The sequence below is a fragment of the Zonotrichia albicollis genome, chromosome 12, assembly GCF_047830755.1.
Source record: "Zonotrichia albicollis isolate bZonAlb1 chromosome 12, bZonAlb1.hap1, whole genome shotgun sequence".
NCBI classification, from domain to species: domain Eukaryota; kingdom Metazoa; phylum Chordata; class Aves; order Passeriformes; family Passerellidae; genus Zonotrichia; species Zonotrichia albicollis.
This window is the reverse complement of record NC_133830.1, coordinates 21,619,280-21,646,926: the sequence shown is the minus strand read 5'-3', so window position 1 is coordinate 21,646,926 and position 27,647 is coordinate 21,619,280. Positions and strand designations below refer to the sequence as shown.

The window sequence follows — 27,647 nt, the reverse complement described above, 5'->3', positions numbered from 1 at the left end:
GCTGTGCTCCAGACCCTACTCCTACACAGGTTCTATGTATTGAATGTGAATTGAATGTCTTCTTTGCAAGGGCCCCTTTCTTCATGGTGGGGGGATGGAGTTCATTCCCAAATCGATTTCCTCCTTGCAAGGAATTAGGCAAGAAACTTGACCTTGTTTGTTAATCTTGGAAATCTTCTGAAGGCTCAGGTGAAAGCCAGTCTCCTGCTTGTATAATTTTCAGATCCTTAGTCAGAGCCCATATGTTACAACCTGGAGGAAATGATGCTTGGGGATGACTAACTGAACACGTTCCTGCTGTTAATTTGGGTGTCATTCCAGAAATTTAATTAGTAACTTTTCCCTTTCCTTTTGTTAACACATTTACTCACTGACTCCTGTCTTTGCTGTTGTTCCCCATAAAGGAACTTAATGAAGGGATAAAATTTATATTAACAAAGAGAAGCATTTTCTTCCCAGCTGTGATGAGTAGGGAGAAGCAGAGAACATACATGTGTTGCATTAGCAGAAATTTGGTAATAGACAGAATATTCACTTCTTTGTATCTTCCTGCTGCAAATATCATGTTAATCCAGTTTAAATGAGCGTGGGATTTACCAGAATTGAGGCTCTGAAGTGCTGATCAGAAATTCATGGAATCACAGAATGGTTTGGGTTGGAAGGGACCTCAAATCCCATCTTGTCCACCCCTGCCATGGCAGGGACACCTCCCACTGTCCCAGGTGCTCCCAGCCCTGTCCAGCCTGGCCTTGGGCACTGCCAGGGATCCAGGGGCAGCCACAGCTGCTCTGGGCACCCTGTGCCAGGGCCTCATCACCCTCACAGTGCAGAGTTCCTTCCTCATACCCAGATGATCTTTAGGGCCCCTTCCAACCCAAACTATTCCATGAGTCTATGACCACCTTTCTTTGTCATAACCTTTGTCATGACCTTTCCAAACAATCCTGTTTTTATGTAATTACATTAAAATGTAATGCCTGGAAGTTGTTTGAGGTTTACATCCTTAGTTTCAGGATGAGGACATTTTGCCTTATGTGGATTATATGATGGGGAATGAATGTCTCTGACCCCAGCGAAGGTTTCTTTGGGTTAAACCCTGAGTGAGTCATGCAGTTAAACAGGTGTTTCTGCTGCTTCAGAGTAGAAAACACTTCGACCTTTAAGCCCTTTCAGAATCAGCTTATGTTTTTGCCAGTGACTCATGTCAGGCTGAGCCTGGAGGAATTTCGAGGAGGCTGTTTGAGCCCTGATGGCACCAGAGACCCCTCCTGTGGTGGAGGCTGCAGCCGCAGGAGTGGCTGCTCTGCCCTGGCCCTCACCTTGCCTCTCCAGCTGGAAAACAGTGCTCAATTCTTCAGCAGTGCTCAATGCTTTTTCTTCAATCTGGTTTAAAAAATCCAGATTTTTTTCTACTGTAATTACAAATAAAACACGCATTTGCCTTCCAGAATCACTTTGTTGCACTTGCCAAAAATGATCCTGCTTGTCATATGTAGAATATACAGAATATGGTTGTGTGCTGAAGGATAGTTTTAAAAGTTACCAATGAAGTAGCAGTGGAAAAGTTCTCACAGTGCTCAGAAACCTGGAAATGAGAGTCAAGGACTATGGTATTACTTTTTTTTTTTTTTAATTGGAAAATATTTGCAAATCTGCTGGATCTCTGAGGCCACCTTTCCTTTTCTCTGCCAGCTCCCACTCTACTCTGCTCTTCCTGCCTTGAATGGGGACTTGCTCCTTCTCCTTCCTAACAGCAGTGTGTCTGATTTATTCTACAGGTTTTAAATTAGAAGGAAACTCATCAGTAGGGAAGAAGTGGTGGATTTGAGAGCAGTTCTGTGGCTTTTCTTGCCTGACTTGTTAGACAGTTTGGGTATTTTGTTGGTTTTTTTTTAGCTTTATTCTTTTGGTGTAGAAGAAAGGTGGCTGGTGCAGAGCAGCAGAGGTGCTGCCTGGCTCGGCTGTGGGTGTTCTGTGTGCTGCTGTCCCTGAGGGGCACGGGGGGCTCTGCCTGCCCTGGGCACCCTGCACTGCCCAGCCCCTGGGCTGCTGCTGCTGCTGGGGCAGGGTTTGCTCTGGTCTGCTGCACGGGTCTAGAGTGAACAGAGAGCACCCTCAACAGCCCCAGTGCCAATGGAAATGCTCCCCCTGTGCACACACAGCGCTGGGGCAGGGCTTTGTCATCCACCAAGAGCCAGATCATGGCTCCAACCCTGTGTTTCCTGTGATGAACTCTCCATGTGTAGTGTTTGTAGCCATGGGAATTCTCATTCCCATCTTGAACTGTCTGGGATTGTGGGTGAGGACAGGCTGTGGAAATGGCAGTGGCTGATTCTTTTGCATCTTGGCTACAAGTCAGCTGTGTTCCCATTTAATTCATTCTGTGTGCATAGGAGTGCAGCTTGTATAGATGTGCCTAAATGACTTGAGAAAAGAAAGAAGTCTGAGGTCAAAATACAGACTAATTAATCTTGCTAATTGATGAGCCTTTGGCTTTCTGACTAAGAGCACCTTATAAAGATCCCAAAAGCTCAATTTCTAGGGCAGGGGTGGGTGTCTTTGAGGTGTCCTTGTGCTGGGGTGGTCAGGCAGCCATGGAGCCATGGGAGAGACAGAGAGTCTCTGCATGTGCTGGATAGGGTCACATCATAGCCTGGAGGGGAAATGCCCTGAAATTCCCCAGGAAAACCAGAGTAGTAGAACATGACATTTTCACATTTCCAATCTAAAGAATTTCCATGCATATGCAGCCTATGCGAGAAGCTGAAGGACAGTTGCAAACACTTCCTTTACCAAAAAGAAGGGAAAAGTCTCCAAAATGACGCAGAACAGCAAACACATAGAAACATTTATGTGTTTGGGTTTTTTTGGGAAGTAACATGGTTTTAATGTAGCCTGAGGTGAACAGGATGGGCTGTAGAACCCAGTGTGGTGAGCAGCAAGGACCTCAGCTGGTGCTTTGTACCAGTGCATCCAGGAACAGCTGAGGGCAGTGGGAGCCGTCCTGGCTGTGAGAACACCCCGACCTGGAAATGGCATCCTGTGGCTGTTTATCCCTTGGATGGGGAGCCTCTCAACACCCAAACATGAAGAAATAGCTGAGGGTTGATCCATCATGCCACGGCTGTGTTCGTGGTGCCTGAAATATTAGTGCTGTCACAGGAATGGCGTAGCACAGGCATCTCTTTGTCTTCTTGATACTGGAATTAGGCCGAGTGCCCTAGTTCATAATGCTGCTGCTCTCTTACATAAAAGATTTTATGATTGCTCTTGACACGAGCATAAAACAAATCTAAAATTCTGAACACCCTGGCAATGCAGGGCCTTTATTTTTGTCCATCACTAATAATAATGTCTCGTTTTGGCTTATAGGACAGAAAACTCACAAAAGTAGAGAGGCAGAGATTTAAAGAGGAAGCAGAAATGTTGAAAGGTCTACAGCACCCAAACATCGTGAGGTTTTATGACTTCTGGGAATCCTGTGCAAAAGGCAAAAGATGCATCGTGCTGGTTACCGAGCTGATGACCTCTGGAACGCTGAAGACGTAAGTACTGCGCTCCTGCAAGGGGCTAAGAATAGCAGCTGACATTTATAGCAAAATCCTACTTTTGTATGCTGAAAAAAACCATCTCCAGATAAAAGCAAAAAATGGAGCTGTTCTCTGGTGTCTGTCATTTGTCCCTGCATTTGAACCGCAGTGGTTTGACGGGCAGAATTTTGGCCTCCATCTCTTTCTGCCTGCTTCCCTGTTTCGGTTATGCAACTCAAAGCTGTTCTCTGGCGTGTTTCATTTTCTGCCTGTGACGTTTGGATTTGTCAGGGTGTGTTTTGTGCTTGCTCTTGGGCTTGTATTTGCATGTTTTGTTAGGGAATTCAAATGGAATAGCACTTGAATGGTAGAATCTCTCAGAAGCTGAAGGTGCTCCAGGTTATCTCCTAAACAGGATGAATTAATAGCTTCTGGTACTGACAGTCTTGTTAAGGCTGATATAAAGCAGTTGGCATGAATTCTGGAACAGATTTTCAGCCCCAATGGGAGCAGTACTCACCCAGTGTGCTGCTCTGCCAGTGCATTAGCAGTTCCTACATCTTCCCCAAATGTCCCCTCCTAACCAGCGCTTCAGGTAAATAGACAGAAGTGCAGGTGTGTGGTACAAAGGTCTAAGTTTGTGGTTAAAATTAAACTTCAGTATTCTTCTGATTCAAAATAGATGAACATATTCCAAAGCTCTTCTCTTCATGAAATGAATCACTGAACAATTAGACTTCAAAATATTTGGTTGTATTTGCACCAAAAATGCTTATTATCATTCTCCCTAAAACTGAATGCTCTAATTCCTCCTTTGAAAAGATCTATTTCATTCAATTTTGGGATATTTCTGTGCTGCTTTGGTGGCATCTAATAAGGGGCTTTTATCCATAGTGGAGTTTCAGAAAACTTAAGCTGTGCTGTTGAAGTCCCTCAAATCTCTAACAAAATATTTTCGCTTCCTTTTTACCCATTTGTGTGTGTGTTGTGCTCCAGGTATCTGAAGAGGTTTAAGGTGATGAAACCTAAAGTCCTGCGGAGTTGGTGTCGGCAAATCCTGAAGGGTCTTCTTTTCTTACACACAAGAACTCCACCAATAATTCACAGAGACTTGAAATGTGATAATATTTTTATTACTGGACCAACTGGATCTGTGAAAATAGGAGACTTGGGTCTGGCAACACTCAAAAGAGCTTCATTTGCCAAAAGTGTCATAGGTAATGCTCCTGTTCTCCTTGGCTTCCCTCGGTCAGTATCGTGGCTGTCTGTTTAACATCTTCCTTTCCCATTTTGCATTAGTGATTTTAAAGTAGCAAATTGGTAGTGGAAGTTAAAGTGGAAGTGTTGCCTCTATACCCCTATAAAAATAGGAATCAGTAAGTAATGGTATCATAACTTCCTCTTCTCCTTCCTCCTGTATCATCCTTAATGCGTAGGGAGCCCAGAACCAGTGAAGTCAAAACAGTAGAAATTTCAGATATGTACTTGGCTGCTGTGGATCTGCTTAATTTCATTGATTTTAATGAACTCGTGTTTGTTTATATTTGTTGAGTTTCTCTCATTTTTAACTTCTAGTAACTGGTGTTTTTTTTTCTCTGTTGAGGGTCAGTATTTCTTCAAATAATTTTTTTGCAGGGTAACAGTTGTTCATGGGACATATTGGAATAATAACAACAATAACAATACTGGGAATAATATAAGTAATACCAATATTGGGAATAATTCCAGAAGTACTAATACTGGGAATAATATCAATACTGGGAATAGTATCAGTAGTAGCAATACAAGGAGTAGCATCAGTAATACTAATATTGGTAAGAATACTAGTAATACTTACACAGGTTTTTATAAAATCAGTTATGAACAGAACACCATCAGAATACAGTCATGTCTGAAAGGAATTTGATACTGTGAGGGCTGCAGGATGCTGGCAAAGTGTCTGCATTCATTTTGGCAATCAAACTAAGCTTATAATTTTCATGAGCACTACTGCTCCAAGGAGAGGATAAAGGAGGCTTGGAAACACTGGTGATGAGTAATGCTGCCCCCTCTGCAGAGGGAGTAGCTCTAAAGGCATATCAGTAGCTGCATTTCACGTTGGCTGGAAGGGATGAAATCAGCACACTGCAGTGTCTCTGCGGGAGCCCAGCCAGGGCAAACCTGCTCCTGCCAAAGCAGCTGAGTGGGTGCTGAGCAGCCTCACGTTTAGCTGGGCTGTTAGCTTGAAGGATGCTTGTAGGTATTCCTTTCCACTCCAAGGAATGGGGGAAATGTCATTTTTGTTCTGTTTTGGAATGGTGCCAAGTATTCCATTTGGTTCTTAGACTATTGCTATCACTTTTTCAGATTTGTTTTAAATGCTCTGGAATCCACGAGATTCACTGCTGAGTTGTGTTCCTTCTAAAGCAGAGCAGCAGCTCCAAAATAATTTCCTGTGGCAGCTGTTAACCTTTTCTGAGCAGCAGCCTCTGCCTTAGTGACAGATTTAACAAACACCCAGAGAGGGTGACTACACTGAGCCTCCATGACATGGGTCTGGCTGATTTGCTGAGGCTGTAGGCATGAGTGTCTTTGAGGTGGAAGGACGAGGCAGAAGAACATAAACAAGGGAAGAGATCAATCTTGAATTTTGCAAAATTAATTTTACAGAAATGCTTGTTCATAAGTTGAGTCTGCTCCAGAAATGTGTGCAAAAGCAGACCCTAATTTTGAGGGTTGTCCTTTATGTTGCCATTTAAAAAGAGTTTTGGACAAGTCAGAAAATCCTAGAATGGTTGGGATTAGAAGGGGTCTTAAAGATCATCTTGTCTGCCATGGCTGGGATACCTTCCACTACCCCAGGTTGCTCCAAGCTCCATCCAGCCTGGCCTGGGACACCTCCACGTATGACATTTCCTCAATTTCTTTAGGGATTTGGGTGATGGCTTGTAACTGGAGGAGAGGAGATTTACGCTGGCTATTAGGAAGAAACATATTACTGTGAGGGTGGGCAGGCCCTGGCACAGGGTGCCCAGAGCAGCTGTGGCTGCCCCTGGATCCCTGGCAGTGCCCAAGGCCAGGCTGGACAGGGCTTGGAGCAGCCTGGGACAGTGGGAGCTGTCCCTGCCATGGCAGTGGGTGAGGTGGCTGGGGTGGATGGGATGATCTTTAAGGTAAATCTAATCCAAACCATCCTGGAATATGCCAGAACTACTTTTTCTGATTCTATGTTGTTTTAATTAGAGTTGTGCTTTTGCTGCTGATTAGTGATGACATAACAAAGCATTGATGGGATCTGCCAGGGCTGTGGGCAGTTTGGGTGCTGAGGCTGGACAGAAAGAGTTTATCTGGGTCTTTCTCATGGTCCAAAACCTGCCACTCTTTTTTTGGCATCCCAACAGCTTGCTGCTACTGTCCCTTGACACACCATTGCACTCATCTCTCTTCCTTCATCTTTTCTATGTAGAAAGGAAAGAAATGAATTACAGTATGAGATACAGTTCCTGGAAAGAATTGCCCAAATGTTAGTAGTTTTCTGTTTTGCTTTGTACACCCTCCCTTTTCAGAGTAGTTTGCTGAACAAATGTTGCCGGTGTTGGGGTTGCTGCTTGTCCCCAAGCTGCATCTCCCAGTGCCTCACTTCATATTTACCAAGTTGCATCAGATTCCTGGTACCCTAATTCCTATTGAGTAGGACCTTGTTCTGTGTGTAGCCTCATTGATTTGTCCCACTAAACCAGTGACAGAATTAGGTTTGATGTTTTGTGCATGACTCTGTAGGTGATTTGTGATACTTCTGGCTTCCAAAGTGCTGTCTGCCTGCTGGTGGTTACTCTGTATCTCTGGAGGAAACAAAAAAAAAAAAAAAAGCAAATTTGCACTGATAAAAGCAAGAGTGAAGGTTCTCGTTTCTTCTTCCCTTTTCACCTCCCTGGCCCTTTACTCATCCTTCTCTCCAGCCAGACAGAAACCATTCTATCACTTCAATATGGGCAGGAAATGAACCATAGCTCATTTTCTTGTTCGTTTTTGAAATTTTCTGCTCTTTTCCTTCCCCCTCCCCTCTGTCCTGCTTCCCCTCTGCCCTGCTTCCCCACTTTGGATTATTGTCAGCAAGCCATGGGCATGGAAGTGCATGCATTGACTTTGGATTTGCTTCCTGGGAGATGCTTGAGCTCTTTTGAAATTATCTTGTATGCACCTATACACAGTTGTACTGGGCACACTTCTCACAGGTGAAAAAGCTTTTGGTAAAGCCATTTGGACTCCTGTAAAAAACCAACATTATCTTTGTAGGTACACCAGAATTCATGGCCCCGGAAATGTACGAGGAGCACTATGATGAATCTGTGGATGTCTACGCCTTTGGAATGTGCATGCTGGAAATGGCTACCTCAGAATACCCTTACTCAGAATGCCAGAATGCTGCTCAAATCTACCGAAAAGTTACCTGTGTGAGTACATGTCCTTAACTGGTATTGGATCCTCTCATTGGAAGGTTCAAAAGCATATTTTGGTGAGGTACCGCTGAATGTATACTGCGTTCTAGAAGTTGAGGTATCTGAGCTCTGGCTTACACAAACCTGTTTCAGGCTTATGTGTAAGCTTACAATTCTACACTTGGAGTGTGTTTTGATGCAGCTTCATGAAATATTTTCGGTTATCTTTGTCACTGATTTTATCTCCATTGGCCACAAATACAGCCCAATGGGCTGATGTGTGGTAGTTTAATTCTTCTTAAAGTGTTGCTTTCAACCCAGAGCCCCTCAGAAATAATTTTAAAGCCCACAAAAGACCTCAGAAGCTGCTCAGCAGTGCAGTTATCTTCATCCTCTGGCTGTAGCAGCTCCCTTGGCATTGCAGGGAGGTGAGTGTGTGCAGCCATGGATCTGCTGGATGGTTACCATGCTCTGCACCATGGGGTGGCTGCAAACCATGCTGCAGCCTCTCAGAGACATGGAATGGGTTTGATGGCTCAGGTGAGTTCCTTGCCTTTATCTCTGTTATTCAAGGCTAGGTTGGGCAGGACTTGAAGCTACCTGGTCTAGTGGAAGGTGTCCCTGCCCATTACAGGGAGGTTGGAATGAGATGATCATTAAGGTGCCTTCCAACCCAAACCATTCTGTGATTCTGTGATCCTAGAGCTGCATGGTTACTCGATGTTGTTATTCCATGTTATTCTTTATCGCAGTGTTTATTAGCTTTGGCACAAAGGATGTTGACTCTGTTTTGGTATCGTACTTCAGATATGGCCTAAATGCTACCAGTGTGGGCAGCTTAGGGGGCACTTCCCTGGACTCTAGGGGTTCTTGGGGTGGCACAAGAGGCTCTTCTAATTTCAGGCTCTGTAGCCTCATGTCCTGTCTGTGAGACTGGTGAGGTACTCAGTGTACCTGAGCAGTGGGAGCTGGTATTGCTGGGAAGGTGCGTGTGCACCTGGAGCCACGGAGAACATCGAGCTCTTCATTGCTCCATGTACCCAGAGAAGCTGTGTGCACACCTTGTAGCCATCTGGAATACTGGTAATTAAGACTTTGCCAGGCTCCTAAGCCTCATTTGTCAAAACAATATCCAAGATGGCAAAGAATAATGATTAATCAGAGCATTCCTAATTAGATGTTATATTTCAATTTTTAGACTTTAAGTAGCCGTTGTTTTAAACACTGATGGAAGAAGCCTGAGCCAACTCATTTTCTAGGGCAGTAACATTTACACAGCTCAGAATTAGATGGTAAATTATTATAGTTTTGTAAAACTGGCTTTATACTGGCAGCTCCAGAGAGGTGGGAGATTATATTTGTCATATAGAAAAAGCAACGGTGGAGAAGGTGTTGGAAGGTCCTTGTTGGGGGTATTTTTGAAGCAGAACTGTCTGGCAGGGAAAGCTGAAGACAAAAGCATCAGGTACCAGCACAAAGGGTGTGCAGTTTTCATCTGAATTTGGGGTAGTAGCAGTGGGAGCAAAGTCACCAGGATTCCTTAGATGGCAAAATTGGCATTACTGTTTTTCCAAGGAAAGGGTTAACCAGCTCCCCGTGGAGTGGAGAAAGCCCTGTCAAATGCCATGAGCTGCACGACTGTCAGGCTGGAAGGAGGAGCAGGGGGTGGACCTCGGGGTGAGGGTGCAGGAGGAGCCTCTCCCGGGGGAGATGCCGTGTCCCAGGAGGAGCCTTGTGGTGGGCTCCACGTTGTGGTGGGCTCCACAGCTCCTCCCGCAGAGCTGCATCTGCAGGGGAGCTGCCGACGGAGGGACCCTGCTCCGAGCAGCGTGAGTGGCCTGAGGGGCTGAGGAGAGCTGGAGGAGTTTGGGGTGTGGGGTCGTGAGCCAGCGCCAGGCACTGGGGTCTGCCCTACACTGGGGCAGGGACTGCAGAAACACAAAGTAACTCTAAGATCACTTGGAGTAAGGGTTAGGTTTGGTGATGCAGCAGCTTGTGAGAGCCTTGGGGCTTATAAACTGAAATATAGTCAAAAACGGAGAGTAGGCTGAAACCAAGAAGCTGAATTAGACTGTTTTCTTCCAGTATTAGATTAGTTTTGGGGCTCTCATTAAGAGCAGAAGGTGGCTCTGACCTTCTTGGATGGAGAGGGTGCAGAGCCCCCGAATGCTGCAGCTTCTCAGTGGGACATTTGCTTCTTTATGAAGCTGGGGCTTTTTTGCACTAGAAATATAAATACTATTTCTAGTGTTTTAAATTGAGGGTCAGTGCATTGTGAAATGTGTTTGCTGTGTCTAGCTGCCTGCTGCCTTTATTTAAAAAGTATAAAATAAAATAACTTTCTTTTCCTGCCTTGGGCTCAGCATTGTAGTAGCAACTACCAGAGGTATTGATAGCATTCATAGGGGTTGAAATTGCTGGCTGGAGTTTGCATCAAGGAGTGACAACCAACAAAAAGTTTAGACTGCCTACCTTCTGTTGGGTCCCACTGAGCTGATATTCCTTCTGCTGCCCAGCACAGGCAGGGCATGATTTGGGTTTTGCCACTATAATATGTTGTCAGTAGTTTCTACTCTGAACCCTCTACCATGCCCTTACCTGGTACTAGGACATGAGATACACCTGAAGACCCAGCTGTCCAAATCACACGTGTTGGTCATCCCTATCAGTGTAGAAAACGTAAACATTACCTTTCTGAGACATTATTTCAGCATATGTCATATTCTGCATGTCTGTGGTGTAAGATTATTATATTTAATTTATTTCAGCGACCTTTTATTCTGCCCGACTGTATTCTTATGGCTAAATTGCTGGATAAATTTTTGCATTTCTGTTTTTCTGCGTGTGCCTGTATGTTTGCAGTTGTCCAGGATAAGGAGGTGGTCATGTTTGGGAGGGGCAGAGGGGCTCATTTCTGTGCCAGACAAGACATGCTTGTTCCAGCCTGTCACCTCTCTCTGCCCTTTCAGCCTGAATGACGGAGTGTAAACATTTCAGAAATGGATATGTACCGTAAATAGAAAACACATCTTTCCCAAGCAGTGGGGTCAAGCCACATTTACCACAGTTCACTTTGAAGTGATTTCCTGGTCAGCATATTTGCAGTGCCCTTCGTTCTGATGCCATAATCTCATTTTTCATGCATAACTTGATGGTTTTTCTTACTCAGATTTTTTTTGTGTTTAATCATTCTGCCAAGTGATTTTGATGTAGACAATAGTGATGAAACATTGGAATCCGTGACCTTCCCAGGCTGCTCCAGCCTAGTGTTTTCTTAGGCATGTGCTGCAGAGTGCACAGCAGAGCAGCTGCATCTCTAAAGTGTTCCTGGCCATCTCCTTGGGTTCAGTGGTACAAACCTGTGCTTCACAACACCCTGTGGCAGTGTTCTGGTTTGCATGTAAAGCTTTCATACTGTTTGTTCTCATCAACCATTGAAGGTTTTCTCAGCATATGCAGGCTCTATGCCATGGTGCACATATACAGAATTAATGCTGCGGCTGTGGCACAATGACAGCAGGCAAATCATGCTGTCAGTGTCATTGCATGGACTTCTTGTGGCTTTTGGAGATCTTCTTAGATCTGCAGGTAACCCTCTTAGCTTGGCAATAAGATGGAGCACCATTCTGGAGGGAAACAGAGATGAGTTTATAATGGTACACTGTGATGTCATAGAACAAAATCCTGGTAAAATTGAGAGCTTTACCTTCATTTCACTGACTTCAGAGAGTGTGTACCAGGGTGCAGTTTCAGTTGGAAACATGGCTTCACCTTTTTTGGTAGAAGGTTTTTTCCTTTTTTAGGAATGACACGAGCCTGGAAGGTGGAGTGGCAGCCCAGAGCTGGCTGACCCTGGGGTGGAAGGGCACCTCTAGGGGCCAGGAAAGGCTCTCGAGCACTGACTGACGTGGGCCAGACGTGCCAGTGACTTGTGTGGCATTCGCTGTGTCCCTTCAGAGCATCACGTGCTGCTCTTCCAAAGTGTGCTCTGCTGATGGAAAATGGCCAGTGGCTGTTTTTAGACCCTGCAGAATAAGCAGCACGTTTCTTCCCTCAGCATGAAGGATGCAACTTTTTCTCTATGTGTCTGGCTGTAGACTCAGCTGCCTTGTACTGGAGGGCAATGGATCACAAATCTAATTTCTTCAGAAAGAGGGGTATGGAAATAAGTGGTGGTGAGGGAGTCAGAATAAATTGTCCTGTTTGGTACAGAGAAGCTCTCAATTTGATCTCTCATTTTGATGTTGGTTTATATATGTGTATATATATTTCAACATTTAAGGAATCTGTATTATCATTATGCCCCTTATGGCCACCCAGTGAGCTCTGCCTTTCACATGTGGTGGCACTGAATTTATTTTAATTTAGAAGAGGCTGTACAGCTTTCAAACTGTCATGGATAATCTCTTGGCTAATACACTTTGAATTTTGGTGCTGTGTTTCCTTGGGAATGCTCAGGGAAGACAGATGGCTTTTGTTTAGGTGAATGAGATGAGCCCTTTGATGGCAAATAGAATCCCCCTTCATTGTCAGGGGCACTGTGCTGCAGGGGAGGGTTTGCAGCATCCCAGTGAGCTGGCCTTGGAGAGTTTAATGAAGAGTAAGGAAGAGAAGCATCCTATAGCACAGGGACAGGGAGAAAACACTTTGCCAAAGCAACTCTGTTCAGTACTTCACAATTTTTGTCCTCATTTGTTTCAGTCATCTACTCATAGCTTAGCTGTCCAGCAGATGAGCACAGTGGATATTTGAGAGGAGTCAGTGTTCCATCCAAAGATGGGAAAAGTGTTGGTGGAAGAGTTGCTGTTTTTTATTCGTGGAAGCAATTTGTAAGGTCAATATTGGGAACCAGTCATCGGGGATCTGATGCTCTGGGCTCCCTGTGCCAGGGCCTCCCCACCACCACAGGGAGGAATTTCTTTCTTGTGTCTAATCTAAACCTGTCTCTCTTCAGGTTAAAGTCTTTATTAGATCTTATTACGCTTTCTTCCTGGACAGTGTCACACTAATATGGAAATCAGTTTTCTCATAGCAAACAACAGTGAATTGAAATGTATAGATTTATCCTTCTTCCTGATGGAGAACACAGTAGACTCCTGTAGCTTAAACATGAATTATGGTGCAGAGGAGTCCTGCTGAAAATACATTGTGATGGTGCTTTGTTTTCTTTCATTTCTGATTCAGGTATCAGAGCTCTCCTAAGAGCTCACCGTGGCACATTGAGCCAGCCTGGGCTTTGCAGCCCAGGCAGTCTAGTGCCTTTTGACACATTTTTCTAATACACAAAATTTGAACCCTTGTCTCATCAGTGAGATTTAGGTTTGCTTAAGCAAATAATTCTTTTTAGTGGGTCACAGCCAGCCAGCCACGTGTATGGATTATTTTGTTTTGTTCTCACAAAAATGGGTTTCTTTGGATCACTGCAGCTTTCTGCTGAAACAAAACCAAGGAGCTGAGTCTTTGAGTGACTGTTCTGTATATTTATTATTATTTTTTCAAAATCTACAATTTACATATTTCATGCTAGAATTTCAAGACAAATAGGGGGTTGTTGATCGAAAATTATTAATTAATCAAGTTTGAAATAGAATCTGAGGCTTGAACAGAATGTTCATAAAAGGGTAAAAATATAATCTGATGCTGAAATATTCAGAAATTCTGAGAGAGGCTCCAGCCCTCACTGAAATTCATCCATAAAAATTATTCAAGACAATTCAGTGTATTATTTCCAGACCCTCTTTGAAAATACTTGTTTTCTTCTTTCAGTCCACTGGGTGAGCTAAAAGTCTACTCTGTGGGGCTCCTTATCTGTGACTGCGTGAGCCATTATTTACTGTTATTTCAGAGTGAAACTTTAAAAGGATTTGTATGGAGCTAAATGTTCAATTGCCATTCAGTTATGTGCTTAACCACATTCTGTTTTTTAGATAAAGGAAATTGTGTTTCCTTTTTGTTCTGCTCATTGACTTCATTGGAAGTACTTGGGTCCTTAAGTGATAAGGTCCAACTGCATCATCTCTTCTTAAATAAATTTTGTCGTATTTTCATCCACGTACATCTTGGTTTAGTAAGTAGAGGTAATAACATGTTTTTAAAAGGGAATCAATTAATTCTGTGATTTATGCTGGACATCAAAAATAAAAAAAGGAACTTCTTGCGTTCCACTTGTCACCTGTAGCTGAATATAACCATGGATGTGGGGACGCTGATTCTGCTTCCCAGGGTTTTCTTCTGCAGTGGGTAGTTGGTTTTTCTCCTTGAAAGGCCACGCTCATAGGTTGCTGTTCCAAATCTGTTCCCAGCAAAAATGCTAACATTTGACAGAGATTTAACTAGATTTATAGGTTGCACCTGTTCTATCACATATTCCCAAGGGGTTTCTAACAACATCCTGGGAAATTCAGGAGCAGTGCAGAGATGTTGTATTCTCCTGCTTCCCTGCTTGGTTTTGGGGTTGATCTTTAATTTTTTATGCAGAGGGGAATACGTTGGAGAGTGTTTGGGTCGTGGAAATGCAAGAGGTTTTTGGGAAACAGGAAAATGGACTATTCCAAGGTATTTTTCACTCATTTTCAGTACTAGCCATCTGAAGAAAAATGTGATTATCCGTCCTTATTCATTTAGTGCTTTGAGAGTTGCGACAAAAACATAAAAGGAATCATTTCAGAAAATGGTTATTTTTGAAATTTAAACTTAGCTGTTTCTTGAATATTCACTTTAGAATCCAGAGGATATAAAGGTAAAATTTGCAAAGGTTGGTAAAGAAAAAGGGATACTTTGCCTGTGTAGGGCTGAGGTCGTGCACATTAGTGTATTAGTTTTGAAGTGCAATGGTATTTAGAAGTATAGTACCCCTAGATCCTTAACTCAGTTTTGCATTAAGGCTAGCAACTTAAAGGTTTTAATAAGTTCCTGGGTTGAGTTACCTTTAAAATGCAGAGAAAATATGCTTAATTAAGAGGTGTAATGTAATTCTTTTTCACATTAAATTGTTTTTCTTTATGCTTTTAGGGTATAAAGCCAGCAAGCTTTGAGAAAGTTACCGATCCTGAAATTAAGGAGATAATTGGGGAGTGCATCTGCAAAAACAAAGAAGAAAGGTTTGTTTCAAGGGACTGAGTTTTGTCTTAAATAACGTGTATGCAGGGATTTCAGAACTGTCTGTGGAATTTCTGCTCTGGTCTGTGGGTCTGCCCTGTGCAGAAGAAAATGCTGCATGGAAGTGCAGGTCTAAATTATTTCCTGCTTTCCTCGCATTCAGTGCAGGATAAGCAGTGCTGTTGTGTCTCTCAGCCACTCAGCATCACTGTGGAGCTGAGCTAGGATATTCTTGCAATTTCTGGTTCAGCAGTCCAAAAAATGCCAATGGGAAGGTTCTGTAGGGGGCGGGGAGGGTGATAAAAGCGGTTGTGGTGGATTCATCATGAGCTGTAATAGCAGATTTCATTGCCCTCTGGATATGGAGACTCGTTATGCCTAGTTTCCAGCTTTGGTTTTAAAAATTAATGTTTTACTGGTCTCTGCCAGTTTGTCTCGTGCTGAATATCTCCTGACTTTCACAAATACAGTTTTTAGAGACTGCAGCTCACAGCCTAGAGAGAATCTCTTCTCTGGTACTCTTTAAGCTCAGATACTTAGGAAAAGTTGAACAAAGCTATAATCTGCATTTCTCTAAGTGCTTGTGGTGTATGAATATTGCTAAAGCTTTGAGAAATAGGAAATGTCAATTTTTTCTTTTTCAATTTCACTTTCTTTTCAAAATCCCACATCTTTTCAGAAAGAACACAAATTCATTATGCGTGAACACCAAACAGTGTAAATATTTCCACTTTTAACAGCAGTTTCTTTTTACAAACCTTTCTAAAGTTGTGGACATGCAGTGTTTGATTCTTCTCTATATCCTTTGCAGATATGAAATTAAAGATTTATTAAGCCATGCCTTTTTTGCTGAAGATACTGGGGTAAGAGTGGAACTTGCAGAAGAAGACCATGGTAGGAAATCCTCTATTGCCTTAAGACTCTGGGTAGAAGATCCTAAGAAACTGAAAGGAAAACCCAAAGATAATGGAGCCATTGAGTTTACTTTTGATCTGGAGAAGGAAACTCCTGATGATGTTGCACAAGAAATGGTAAAATACACTTCTGATAAAAATGTGTATATATAGAAAGTAGTGCATGAATCCCAAGGGACAGCAGGAACAAGCTGAGTAAACTAACTTCACTTGAAGCACTCCAGGTGTCCAGTTTAGGCTCTTTGCATTGATTTTGGAGTGACTACTGCAAGAAAGGGGTGAACGGGGAGCAGCTAACTCAAACATACTGTTTGAAAACAGATGCCTGAAATCACAGTTTACATAGCTTAGGAACTATAGAGGTCTGGTCTACTTTTATATTTTGCACGCTCTTCTGCCAGTTTCTATAGGCTGTTGGATGTCTTTGAATTTATTTGGAATCTATTTAGTTCCAGACAGCAGCTAGAAATACATTAGAAGAGTTCAGAAGTTCAATCACAAAGTATTCTGCATTGAATTCTCCAAAACACTTTCCCCATCTTTTCTGTTGGTGTTCCTTTGAAGGAATGTAGATGAGGAAGGTCAGTGGTCAGCTGCTCCACCCCCAAACTTTGATAGGAAATTGGATTCACTGAGTTAGGAGTAAGCTTTGGATTTTTTAACTGATAAGTTTCACTTGCTGAATTTCTTTATACTTGTGGGGTTTTGTTAGGGAATCTGTGTTCCATTTTCACTACATTGTCCTTGAACTCCTATTTTGATGATGTCTTTGCTGCAATTGTTTTGGTGTTCTAATGTCACAGAGGCTCAGGGTCAGTAAGCACTGAGCCAAGGGTCTGAACGTTCCTAGGCTTGCAGAAACATTCCTGTGCTTGCAGAAATGTTCCTGTTAGACTCTAAATCCCTAGGGATCCCATTTAATGATGTCATCACCACTCGTGTTCTGCTCAGGAGGCGCTCATTTTGGTAATGCTGCCTTGTTCAGCTGGAACTCATCACCATCTACTCCGAGTTTAGTGGGAGGAATTCAGGCTCCTTTGTCTTCTTGTCGTTAGTTTGCAGTAGGTCCAATGTTTTTCCAGCAATATATTATTACAGAACTCATTTAGTTTAAAAATTGCTGTGGTACCATTACTTACTGTTATATTTTACATTTAAATATTGATAGAAATATTTGGAGTTTCAGAGTTCTCTTAAGTTGCTTGGTCCATAGTTGTGATGCTTTATTTTGAAGAGGAAATAATTCTCATGAAAAGTATATTTAAAAGGATCATGCCCAAACTACAGTGACACTGTACCTATTCCCAAATAATTCAAAACTCTGTTTTCTACATTAATGCATACCTAAGACACTGCCCATTAAATGCTTTCAAACCTGAGGCTGTTGCAGAGGCAGAAAAAGGGGACGTTTATTGCTAAATGTCTTTTTCTAGTCCTTATGAATCGTGGAACACCAAAGCCATGTGCTTTCATCTGTTTGTTGCTTTGTGTGCTGTGGAAGAGAGGAATGCAGGAGACCTTCTGAGTACAGGGAATTATTTATCATTGCCGACGGGATTCTGGCAGTCCCACCTGCCCAAATGATATGGGCAAAGGGAAGTGGAAACACTCTAGTGGGTTTGGAAAGTGAAGTTAGCTCTTTAAGCTGTGTTTTAAGGTGCTTTGCACCCATTAATTTTAGCAGTGAAAATCTAAGCTGTGAAAGTGTCTTATGTTTGGGCAAGAGCAAAGCAGGAAAGCCTCAAGATTTCCCCATGGATGTAAGCGCTTTCAAATCTGTCAAATGTGCATGTTAAGAATGTAGGGAGAGCAGAGACAGCTGTGGTACGGCATTATCAAATGAAAATTTGTACCCTGCACTGCAGGACATTATGCAAACAAATAACACGAAGATGAATTTCCATTTTATCTGTTGAGCAGTTGAGTTCTGAGAAGCCTCATCCCCTTTTCCATCAAATGGGAAGAGTCTGCTTTCTCTTTGTAAAAGTCAATCAATCCTGACTGACTTCACTATTTAAGAGAAGTTATTTTGAAACATAATTCTGTTAACCTCTTGTCCTTGATGATTTGCTGTGCTATTAAGCGGAGCAATTTGGATAATTCTGTGTGTTGGACGAGTTAAGATTCAGATTTAGGGGCAGTTTGATTCTCTCCAGGTGCATTTTTTAGAGATTCTTTTTCCTGTTTTGTCTATTCTTTTAGTGTTAAAAAGGAAAAAAAAAGGAGGGAAACCCATCTGCCATTAAACTTGCTCTCCTCAGTGGAAATTCAGTGGTGGATAATTAGAGCCAGTATGTAGTCAGGTCTTAGACATTACATCCTGGGTTTTTTTAATGCGTTGGGAGTAGAAGTTTTACTGAGAAAGAACCCCACTCCATCAAGCTCTTGAGTTCCTGTTCTTGTGAGAAATAAATTAATATAAATTCATGTTGTTTCAAATGGATGTTTTCTTTGTTGGGAAGAGGTTCCAGTGTCACGTGTGTGCTTGTGTGCGTGCCAGCCATGTGCTCAGGACCGTGCTAAGTGTGTGTTCCCGTGCAGATTGACTCGGGCTTTTTCCACGAGAACGATCTCAAGATCGTGGCCAAGTCCATCCGTGACCGGGTGGCGCTGATCCTGTGGCGCAGGGAGCGCATCTGGCCCAGGATGCAGTCGGAGGAGCGCCGTGACTCGGAGTGCCTGGACAAGCTGAAGGCACCGCCGGCGCAGCAGGTCCAGGTCACCTACCTGTCCCACACGGGCCACCACATCCTGTCGGAGCCCGAGGAGCCCGAGGCGGACCAGCACCCCTTCCAGCAGAACCTGCCCGCCAGCGTCACCTCTGTCGCCTGTGAGTGCCGTGGTGGCTTCGCGGGCACGCGGGGATGAGTGTCTGAGGGGGGAGCCCACTGTGGCCTGAGCTCAGGTGAACTGCTGTGGGTGGTTTTGCACAGTAGCTCAAAACCCACAAGCATTTGGGACAGATACGTGACAATTTGGAAAGCAATGAAGTTGCAAGAAAACAGTATTATATAGATATCTTTATATAACTCTCTATATATTTTGCTACTAAACAATCATCACAGAGTTGCTGTTTTACTCTTCTGGACTTGTATGTAAGCACATTTAAGTAAAAGATGCATTACATTTAGCAAGACAGCTGCTGCTTCAATTCAGGTATTTTATAAAGGGCTGTATTGAGGTCTGCTTTGAATACTGAAATATCCATGTGTACCTGTACAGGAAAAATCCCCTTACATGATATGAGAAATAGCTACATTTGATTAACATTCACAATATTGCCACATTCACAAAGGTTTTTATCTGAAGCTAAAATGAGCTCATTTCATTTTTTGGATCATATACTTATTTCATGCTAGTTCCTTTCAGGAACACTGCAATTATGGCTCTTTGTTTCTAGTGCTGCAATGAAGTGACTTGTGCTTCCCATGGCCGTGCTGGACATGAGTTCGCAAAATGTTATACTAAATACAACCTCCACCATTTATTTCCTACCCCTCCTCAACTTTTAACCAGAACTTGGTATTATTTGGCAATTTTCTATCAGATTATTTGGACATTTTTCTTAGCATGGGACCTCTATAAATTAGGGTAGCACCCATTCTTATAATTTGAGATTAAATGTAAAAGTGGAAATTAATAACTTAATGTGTGCAATGTACATTCTATAAAAACCTGAGACTGACTCACAGCTTTTCCTATATTACTCTACCATTAGATTACTCTTTTTTTTTTTTTTTCCTTTGAGGTCCTGAATAATTGTTTGTAATAAAACAGAATGTTAATGCAGCAGAAATCCCATCATGAGAGTAGGGCTATGTTGGCTCTTCAGAAATGAATTGAATAAATAGAGAGGGGAGTTTAATTTTGGAAAAGAAAAACAGTTGGGGGAATAGCTTGGGAATACCGAAGAGAAATGTCATCTCTGGTGCTATTAAAAAGTAATTCGTTATTTAAAAGCCAAATAAGTAAAACTTTATTTAGAATATGGAAAAAAGAGACAGAGGAAGGTGTTGGGAAAAGAAATACTCTTTAAGCTTAGCTATAACTTAAGATGGTTATTGAAACTGTGATGCAGTTTTCTTTCAGTTTTGAATTTTAAATCCCTATTAAAGCTATTTGTCCTTGGGATACATCTAGCTGCAGTCTGGTTGTCTCACTTCCTTTCTCAAGTGAAGAAAGCAGTAATTTAGGCTTGAACAGAGTTGGGCACTTGTATTTTACACATTTTAAAAGTTGTGAAAAGACTTTTTAAAGTCAGTAATACCAATATTTCCAGTTCCCAAAGGACCCAGTGCTTGCCCAGTGCCCGTAGCCGTGCAGTTCCATAGGTTAACTGGGCAAATGCTCCACCAGAAACTCCCACAGATCTGAGCGTGCCAAACCCATTGGAACCTGCACAGGGGTTTGTGTCTCACCTTAATTGCACTACGCTCAAGCAGAGCATGACTCGCTGAACTAAAATCATACAGCATAAAGAATTTTGTAATTTTCAGGGCTGCTGATAAAAGTAGTGTTAAAGTTGGTGCATCCCTGGAAGATGGAACTCTGAAAGACCCCACGATCTGCTCTGGACATGACAATCAGGGTTTCCTCTCCTTTTATTCTACAAAATCTATAAGCATCTGCAATTCTGAATGTCAGCCTTATGCCCTTTAAAGGATATAGTAAAGTGCCTGAAATATCAGTGTGTGCAGAAATCCATGGGGATGGGTTTTGGCTTAAGAGAAGCAGTGTGTGCCTTTTGTAGAGAATAACATTGGTGTTGTATAATTTATTTATATAAAGAAAGGGCTAGAGTAGTAAAAATGCTAATTACATAAACCATGGTGACCTTGCTCTAAGATCATCACTTGAGCACGGGGAGCTGTTGAACTTTTAATAAAAATGACTGTTCTTGCAGCTGACAGCACGTTTGACAGTGGCCAGGGCTCCACGGTTTATTCAGACTCGCAGAGCAGCCAGCAGAGCGTCATCTACTCGTCCCTGCCCGACACTGTCCCTCCTGCCATCCAGAGGGTGTACAGCCCCCCCCTGAGCGAGGGCCAGCCCATGCCCCACAGCCTCCCCCAGCTCGGCCACTACCAGCAGCCCTCGGCAGTAAGTCCAAAGCTTTCTCAAATAGTTCTGGATCTTGGGGCACATTTCATATTATCAGTTATGCTCTTGTTCCCAGTGGGTATGGGTTCCAGGGCTGTCTGTATGCACTCCTCACTCACCTCTGCACATAGTGACCTGCTCAGTCCCTTATCAGTCTGTTGGCATTAGTTAGTGGCTTTGCAGCAAAGCTCAGGAGGGACATGGAGCTGTTGGAGTGTGTCCAGAGGAGGCCATGGAGATGCTCTGATGGCTGGAGCCCCTCTGCTCTGAGCCAGGCTGGCAGAGCTGGGGGTGCTCACCTGAACAGGAGCAGCTCCAGGGAGAGCTCAGAACCCCTGGCAGGGCCTGAAGGGGCTCCAGGAGAGCTGGAGAGGGACTGGGGGAAAAGGGATGGAGGGACAGGACACAGGGAATGGCTCCCACTGCCAGAGGGCAGGGATGGATGGGATATTGGGAGAGACTTGTTCACTGTCAGGGTGGGGAGGCCTGGAAGAGGTTTCCCAGAAAGCTGTGGCTGCTCCGTCCGTGGAAGTGTCTGTCCCTCATGCTGCCGTCTCTCTGCAGCCCGTGCTGCCCGCCGTGCCAGCCACGCCCGCCGTGGTGCCCCAGCACTACCAGGAGCCGGCGATGCCGTTCCCCGTGGTCCCCAGCACCGTGGCCTCGCTCCCGCTGGGGCAGCCGCCGCCGCCCGTGCTGGCCGGCCAGCAGGTGAGAGCTGGGCTCTGCCATGGAGCCGTGTCCGTCTCAGCCCTTCCCTGTGGCTGCTCTGCCTCACACAGTGTGCCCAGAGAAGCTGTGGCTGCCCCTGGATCCCTGGAAGTGTCCAAGGCCAGGTCGGACAGGGCTTGGAGCACCCAGGGACAGTGGAAGGTATCCCAAGTTTCTCTGCAAAACTTCCCAGAGCAGCTATGTTCCTCAGAGACAGCAGTGTCCAGTGAATGCCCATGCTAAGGAGGGTAGGGCAGCAGAAGAATGGAAATTAGGGTGAGAAATTCACTTACCTACAGAATGAATTGTTTTGATCTTGTATCAGTATGCACTGGTGGATCAGACATGTGGAATCAATGTTGTATCTCCTAACTTTTATTTATTTTTCCAATTTGGATGTCCGTGCATTTACACTGCTAAAGTTATAATGAGGCAAAGTTACCTAATCTGCCTGGATATTTTCCCTTCCCTGTGCCTTACCCAATTCACAAGCATTTCTTAAGACACAAGCTGGATTTGAGAGGGAGGTTTTAGGAAGCAGCTCCATTCCCTGAGCACAGTTTTCCTGCTGTAACACAATGTCTCCTGGAGTGGGAGGTGGCTGAGCCACAAGTGCCGGTACCCTCTGTCCCCTTGGTGACCCATGGGCAGCCGTGTGAGCTGCAGATTAACCCAGCTGGGGCGCGAGAGCAGAGCTAGCTCTGGGAGCTGACAGCTTTAGGAGCTCCAGCCCAGCGCTGTAGGCATGCGGCTCTCCCACCCCAGAGCTGGGGCTTGGTCCTGCAGGAGCTCCTCCATGGAGTGAGTTCCTCCATCCTTCAGACAGTGTTCAGGTGCCTCCACCTTGGCCCTCAGTTTGCTCTGTGCCATCACCAGAGCCAGGCCAGATCCTGCACTGCCGTTCCTGTGTGTTTGGGATTGTAACTGGGGAGATCTTTCCCAACATGAGATGGCAGAGGTTCTGTGTGCTGCAGGGCCCGATAAGGCCAGCAGCCCTGTGGTCCCAAGTAAGTCACCTGAGCCAGCCTATGCCTCAGGGCCATCCTTTCAAACCAGAATGGTATTTTAAGTATTTCCAGAACTAATTAGAGGAACTGAAATAGAAGATACCAATAGTACATAAAATGTGGGGGGTTGTTACTGATAATTTCCAGCTTTAATGCAACTTTTCTCTGTTCTGCTGTCTAAAGCCTGGCAGGCCAGGGGAGCACTGCTTTCTCTGGAAAAGTAAAGCTGCTTTTTTGGCTACTGCATTGTCACTACAGTACATCAGAAATATCTAGAACCTAGATTTTACTGCAATTATTGTGGTTGATTGTGTCTCAGGTAATAAGTGTTATATTTTCCATGCCTGCTCCATTATGTAGCAACTTCTGCTTGCCAGGATGAGCTGAATATCAACTGTATCTTGTAAGTTAGTGGGTGGGGATTTCAGGGGACCAACTGGAGCAATCTCTGGGATTTCAAGAGTCTGAGTCATTACAAATAGCCTCTCCAAGACAGTTACCACTTATCATTTTAGGTAATATATCTTGCATTTAAATGTGTTTTAAGTGTGGGCTCCTGTGCAGTGTTTGAATTAAGAATGCTCATCTCTCCTGGGAGCTGTCCCTGCTGGAGCATGACCAGGGCAGGGAATGGAGCTGGGAAGGGGCTCCATGCCTGGAGAAAAGGGGGCTCAGGGAGGACCTTCTGGCTCTGCACAACCCCCTGACAGGAGGGGCAGCCAGGGAAGGGCCGGGCTCTGCTCCTGGAGAACAGGGACAGGATGAGAGAAAATGACCTCAAGCTATGGTGGAGAAGGTTTAGGTCAGATATCAGCGAAATTTTCTTCACTGAAATAGTGGTTAAGCATTGGAATAGGGTACCCAGGGGAGTGGGGGAGTCACCATCCTGTGAAGTGTTCAGAAAACGTATTGATGCAGCCTATGGGGACATGTTTCAATGGTGGACCTTTGAGTGCTGGGTTAGGGGTTGGACTCAGTGATCTTGGAGGTGTTTTCCAATCTTAATGAGCCTGTGATTCTGTACTGCAAGCAGCAGGTCTGTCCTGACAGTGAGCTGGGGAGGAATGGGGAGCGTGGCCAGCCGTGTGGCTGTTCTGCAGTAACCCTTCCCTGTTGTGCCCGCAGCAGCAGCAGCAGCCCATCTCGCAGGCAGCCTCCCTGCAGCAGGTGCTCAGCAGCCAGCCCGTGTGCCCGCTGCCGCCCGCCCCACACCTGCTGCCGCCCTTCCCGGCGCAGGGCTCGCAGGTGCCCGCCAGCAGCACGCCCCTGAAGCCCCTGCAGATCTCCACCGTGCCGCAGCTCCCAACCGTGGCCCCTTCCCAGGTAAGCGTGCCCATTTGAGGAGAAATTTCCAGCTAATCATTAACATGATTTGCAGGTTTTGTGTGGCTATTTTGACTGCATGCCGGTTTAATTAGGCGATAAGAATATTATTGCTCATTCCTAATTCCTCTATATTTCTTTGTTATTTGTTTGGTAAATCAGAAATCTCCTTTGTGCCCAACTCTACGCCATCCAGTTAAACGCAGCTCCAAAATGGCAATAATTGTTTTGGGGTTGTTTTGTTTTGGTCTTTTGCACTGTTCCCTCTGGCACAATCTCTTCCCCATCCCAGGCTTGAGGGCATGAGCAGTTGCCTGTTTTTATTACTATTTTCTGACCTCCTGACTTCACCACTTCCCTCAACACTTGCCAGCCATGTCGGTGTTGTTCTGCTCTGGGTCTGTTCTCTGGAGCAGGGACAAACGCTTCCCTTGGCCTGGGAAGGTGGATGGTGCTGTGTGTGGTAGTGACAGCACCATAATGGGAAGCAGCTTGTGTCAAAGGGCAGGAGCAAGCTGCTGCCGTGATGCCAGTCTGCTCCATCACTGGGAGGTTTTGATTGTAAAAACCCTTTCTCTGGGCTCTTTCGTGCTGCCTGAGTTGCAGCTTGTTTGAAAAACAAGGGTTTAAATTGCCCCACTTAATTTTGCATGAAAGAGTTTTGCGTTAGGTCTGGCCCAATTCCTTTTAATTTCTGTTCAAATGAAAGCAGCTTTTAATTAGGATGTTGCTTGAAGTCTTCAAGCTGGTGTTAGAAGTAGTTCTAAGCTTCTAAGGTATAAAAGCATCCCCCTCAAATGTATTTTTTTGCTTTTACTAATGATTTAAGCGTAAATCAGTTTTTATTACTGCTTGGGAAGCTCAGGGAATGAATGGAAGTGATTAACAAACAGACATAATTATCCTCCTGGCACAGGTGGATTTTGGGGACTTGTGTGGCAAATGAAATTCCTCTATACCATCAGTGAAAGCACTGATGCAGTTTATGCAATATTATATTTTTTTCAGATTCCTCAGTTTCCTGTCATTCCTGCAATTACTCCTCTGGCGGGGCTTGACAGCCTTCCTCCAAACCTGTCCGACATCCCCACTGCAAACGTGCCCCCCATTCCTGCTCCCTCGCAGTACTTCGCTCCAGCCGTGATCCTGCCCAGCCTGCCCATGAACCCCACGCTGCCCATGGCGCCCAACTCCCCCGCCCTGCCCATGCAGGCCGTCAACCTGCCCCACACCACCGTGGCTCCCCTGGTCCTGCCCTGCCAGCCCATGGTGCCAAACATGCCGGCGGCCACCATCCCGCTGCTGGCCGTGGCGCCGCCGGGGGTGCCGCCGCTGGCGCCGCACGCCGCGCTGCCGCCGCAGCCCGTGTTCCAGCCCGCCTTCCAGCCGCTGCTGCCCGGCGACGCGCCCTCGCCCCACCACGCGCAGAGCTCCCAGCCCGTGGGCCAGGCACCGCCGCCTCCTCCAGCCCTGCAGCCCGGCGTCGTCCACCCTCCCGAGCCCGCTCACCAGGTAAATCCGCCGCAGTGCACTCCGGGGCACTGCCCGTCCCGGCGTTCTGCTCCTCGCCAATGTTAATCCTTGTTCTCAAAAGGTTTTGTTCTTCTTGCTCTCCGTTCGGGAGGTGGTGGCTGAAGCTGTGAGCTGTGGGTAGCAGGTGATATCCTCAGCCAGGGACAGGGGTTATCAAGGGTATAGGGCAAAATACAACTGGCTTTGACAGTAAATGAGCAGAGCGCTTTCTGAATTTCCTCTTCCTTCTTGCTCTCAGATCTTGGGAAGTGTGAGTCATGGTTCTCCCAGGTCAGGAGGGCGTACCAAGCCTTGCCAGTGCCTGTAGCTGGTCCATGTAGGATGCAGGGGTTTCTGGGTGCACACAGCAAATACAGGGGAGCTGGCAGGAGCAGCGGAGTTGTTTTGGTCTAGAATATATTTAAAACAGCAAAGGGAAGTGGCCCTCAGGTAAGGACTCTGGAAAGCTCTGTGGAAAAGCACTGTCAGACCTGTAAGGACTCTGGAAAGCTCTGTGGAAAAGCACTGTCAGACCTGCAGGGCAGGGATGGATTCTAGCTGCAGACCCTTTCCCCCTTGAAAAAAACAAAGCATAAACGAGCTCAAGCAGTATTTACACGGAAACTGCCTCAGGACTGACAGAGTCTGTAAATACTTCTCTTGCCACATCTGAGATATGTCAGCATGAAACAGTGTGACCAGAGCAGGAGAGGACACTCAACCTGTTAATAAGGCATTTGGAAAATCTGTATTCTGCCACATCCCTTCACCATAACACCCTAATTGAAATTTGTAATATCCCATCCCAACCTGTCATGGCATCTTCAGAGCAGTACATAGTTTTTAAATTTCTCTCTTCAGCCTTATATTTTGTACAGGATTACTGTTGTTGAGAATGTCAGCAGCATGGAGTTTGGGAGTGTTACCCAGTGTTCCCAATGGCTTTAGAGGGAATGGAATCAAGCACACTGGACACAGTGAGCATGGCAAATACCAGAACTGGAGAGCTGATGTTCCCAAACCATCCTGATAAAGTCATTAGCTATCAAATACGTGTAGGAGAATTGCATATGGAAGAATTTAGGTTAAAAAATTGCTATTACAATGTGCAGAGAAATATTTTTAAAAATATTGTTTTGATTTGAAGACTTCTATTGGAGAGGTATTTCTGTATATAATGCCATGCTGCTTTCACAATTGATGTTTAGCACCTCTGAGTTTTGTTTTGGCTGGGTACATCTATATGGACATTCACTTAAGAACTGCACTTGATGATCCTTGTGGGTGCCTTGCAAGTCAGAATATTCTGTGATTCTGTGATTCGACATTGAAATATTTTGTGAATTATTCTAGTTATATAAGATTTAAAATTGAACCACCCTTCTGTGGCATTACACCACACTTGTCAGTCTAACAACCCCCTCCTTGGGCAGCCATGTAACTCTGAGGTGTTATGAAGCACATCCTGTCTTTACTTTTATCTACATTGAAACCTGGAATAATAGTTTCAGCCATACCCAGAACCTGCTGAGAGCACGCAGCAATGAAATCATGTGGCCTAGTTCTCATCTGAGTCTTATTTTTTTTAATGTATTTTCCAATAGCCTTAAGTCTTTATGTAATGATACTTCAAAAAAAGTAAAAATTGGGCACACTTTTACCTAGTACTAAAAGTCTTTTTTTATTCCATATGCTTTTTTCTTTCCTTTTTCCTCTTTCCACAAGCGCAGTCCCCCTGGAAAAATACATGATGTACCTAAAAGGAGAACATTCTGATTTTAAATGTACAACCCAAAAGGACTGTTATGCAGAATAACAACCCGGTCTCTAAGGTAGCTGGCATCCTGTTGCCTGGATCTGGTTCCCACCAAGTGCTTACGCACTTGAGTTATTTTAATGCACTGGAGAAATCCACTGAGAAAAGTGAAACTCCCTCTGTCCACACGAATGTGTTGGTAGGATTGGGGTCTTGGGGCTTGGCACATCAAGGGTTAAGTTGAGACTTCAGTGTGTAAACTGCACTAAACTGAAGTAGGA

General features: G+C 44.6%; 1 protein-coding gene across 9 annotated transcripts in view; it reads left to right on the top strand.

The window, feature by feature from the left end:
- Window positions 1-27,647, top strand: part of WNK2 (WNK lysine deficient protein kinase 2) — a 96,263-nt gene that overhangs the window by 31,230 nt on the left and 37,386 nt on the right. For 8 of the 9 annotated variants that reach the window (XM_074550198.1, XM_074550196.1, XM_074550195.1 and 5 more), the window contains exons 2-11: window positions 3,373-3,545; window positions 4,527-4,747; window positions 7,806-7,963; window positions 14,960-15,048; window positions 15,858-16,077; window positions 18,502-18,790; window positions 20,864-21,060; window positions 21,625-21,768; window positions 23,901-24,098; window positions 25,107-25,610. In XM_074550198.1, coding sequence (XP_074406299.1) covers window positions 3,373-3,545; window positions 4,527-4,747; window positions 7,806-7,963; window positions 14,960-15,048; window positions 15,858-16,077; window positions 18,502-18,790; window positions 20,864-21,060; window positions 21,625-21,768; window positions 23,901-24,098; window positions 25,107-25,610 — 2,193 coding nt within the window. The remainder of the gene's footprint in view (window positions 1-3,372; window positions 3,546-4,526; window positions 4,748-7,805; window positions 7,964-14,959; window positions 15,049-15,857; window positions 16,078-18,501; window positions 18,791-20,863; window positions 21,061-21,624; window positions 21,769-23,900; window positions 24,099-25,106; window positions 25,611-27,647) is intronic. The other variant, XM_074550192.1, reaches the window with a different exon arrangement.